The sequence below is a fragment of the Apaloderma vittatum genome, unplaced genomic scaffold (genome assembly GCF_000703405.1).
Source record: "Apaloderma vittatum isolate BGI_N311 unplaced genomic scaffold, ASM70340v1 scaffold38783, whole genome shotgun sequence".
In the NCBI taxonomy this organism is placed as follows: Eukaryota; Metazoa; Chordata; class Aves; order Trogoniformes; family Trogonidae; genus Apaloderma; species Apaloderma vittatum.
The window spans coordinates 659-1,400 of record NW_009710489.1 but is presented as its reverse complement, the minus strand read 5'-3'; the positions used below and the strand labels follow the sequence as shown (position 1 = coordinate 1,400).

The 742-nt window shown below is 57.8% G+C and overlaps 1 protein-coding gene across 1 annotated transcript in view; it reads right to left on the bottom strand.

Annotated features, from left to right (window-relative positions):
* Positions 1 to 480: 480 nt before the first annotated feature.
* Positions 481 to 742, bottom strand: part of LOC104272342 (RNA-binding motif protein, X-linked 2-like) — a gene marked incomplete at both ends in the record, with an annotated part of 910 nt that continues 648 nt past the window's right edge. The window contains one exon of the mRNA XM_009867306.1: positions 481 to 661. Coding sequence (XP_009865608.1) covers positions 481 to 661 — 181 coding nt within the window. The remainder of the gene's footprint in view (positions 662 to 742) is intronic.

Sequence of the window (742 nt, the reverse complement as noted above, 5' to 3'; positions counted from 1 at the left end):
CCCTGTTCCCCCCAGCAAGGATGCCCGAGGCACCGTGACACAGCTTCCAGCATCGAGCACTCTCCTTCCTTCCATTCTCCTTCCTCAGTAGCAGCCACGCAGCGAGAACACTGCAATCCACTCCACAGAAATTCTCATGTCCAGCCCTAACGATCCTTTTCCCTCTTCACTCTCAATTCTGTGCGTCTCCTCAGCGCTCGGGACCGACATCTCGTCCCCACTCTTGGTCTCATTGCCTATTTTCTTTCCTCCAACCCTTCTCTCAAACTAGGGCTCTACCCTGCTGCACCCACAGGTAAGGGCTGCATTCAGGCACTCAGACACCCCTCGGGAGATCACAAAGCAGAGCCCGGGCATCGGAGCTGCAGCTTTTCTCAAGAGCGCACCCGTCCTTGGTGCTGCCCCCAGCAAAGGGCCTTTGTGAGGACTCTGTGCAGACGTTCCCTCCCCAGGGTCAAGCCCGGCAGGACCACACCTCACCTTTTTGCTTTTTCACAGGCACATCATCATCTTCGGACAGGGAATCGGAGGATGTATGAGGCGGCGTTTTAACCCCGCAACCCTTTGCATGGAGGGCTTTTGTGACGTCATCTAAGTCATCGGAGTCTTTGGGGGGCCGGTAGTTGGCCACATGGTCCACTCGAATCGTCCTTCCTTTGATCTAGGAGTGGAGCCGTGCTGTCAGCATGGGCACAGTCCCGCTCCTCTGTGAGGCGGCGCCTCCGGAGCCACGGCGGCAGCC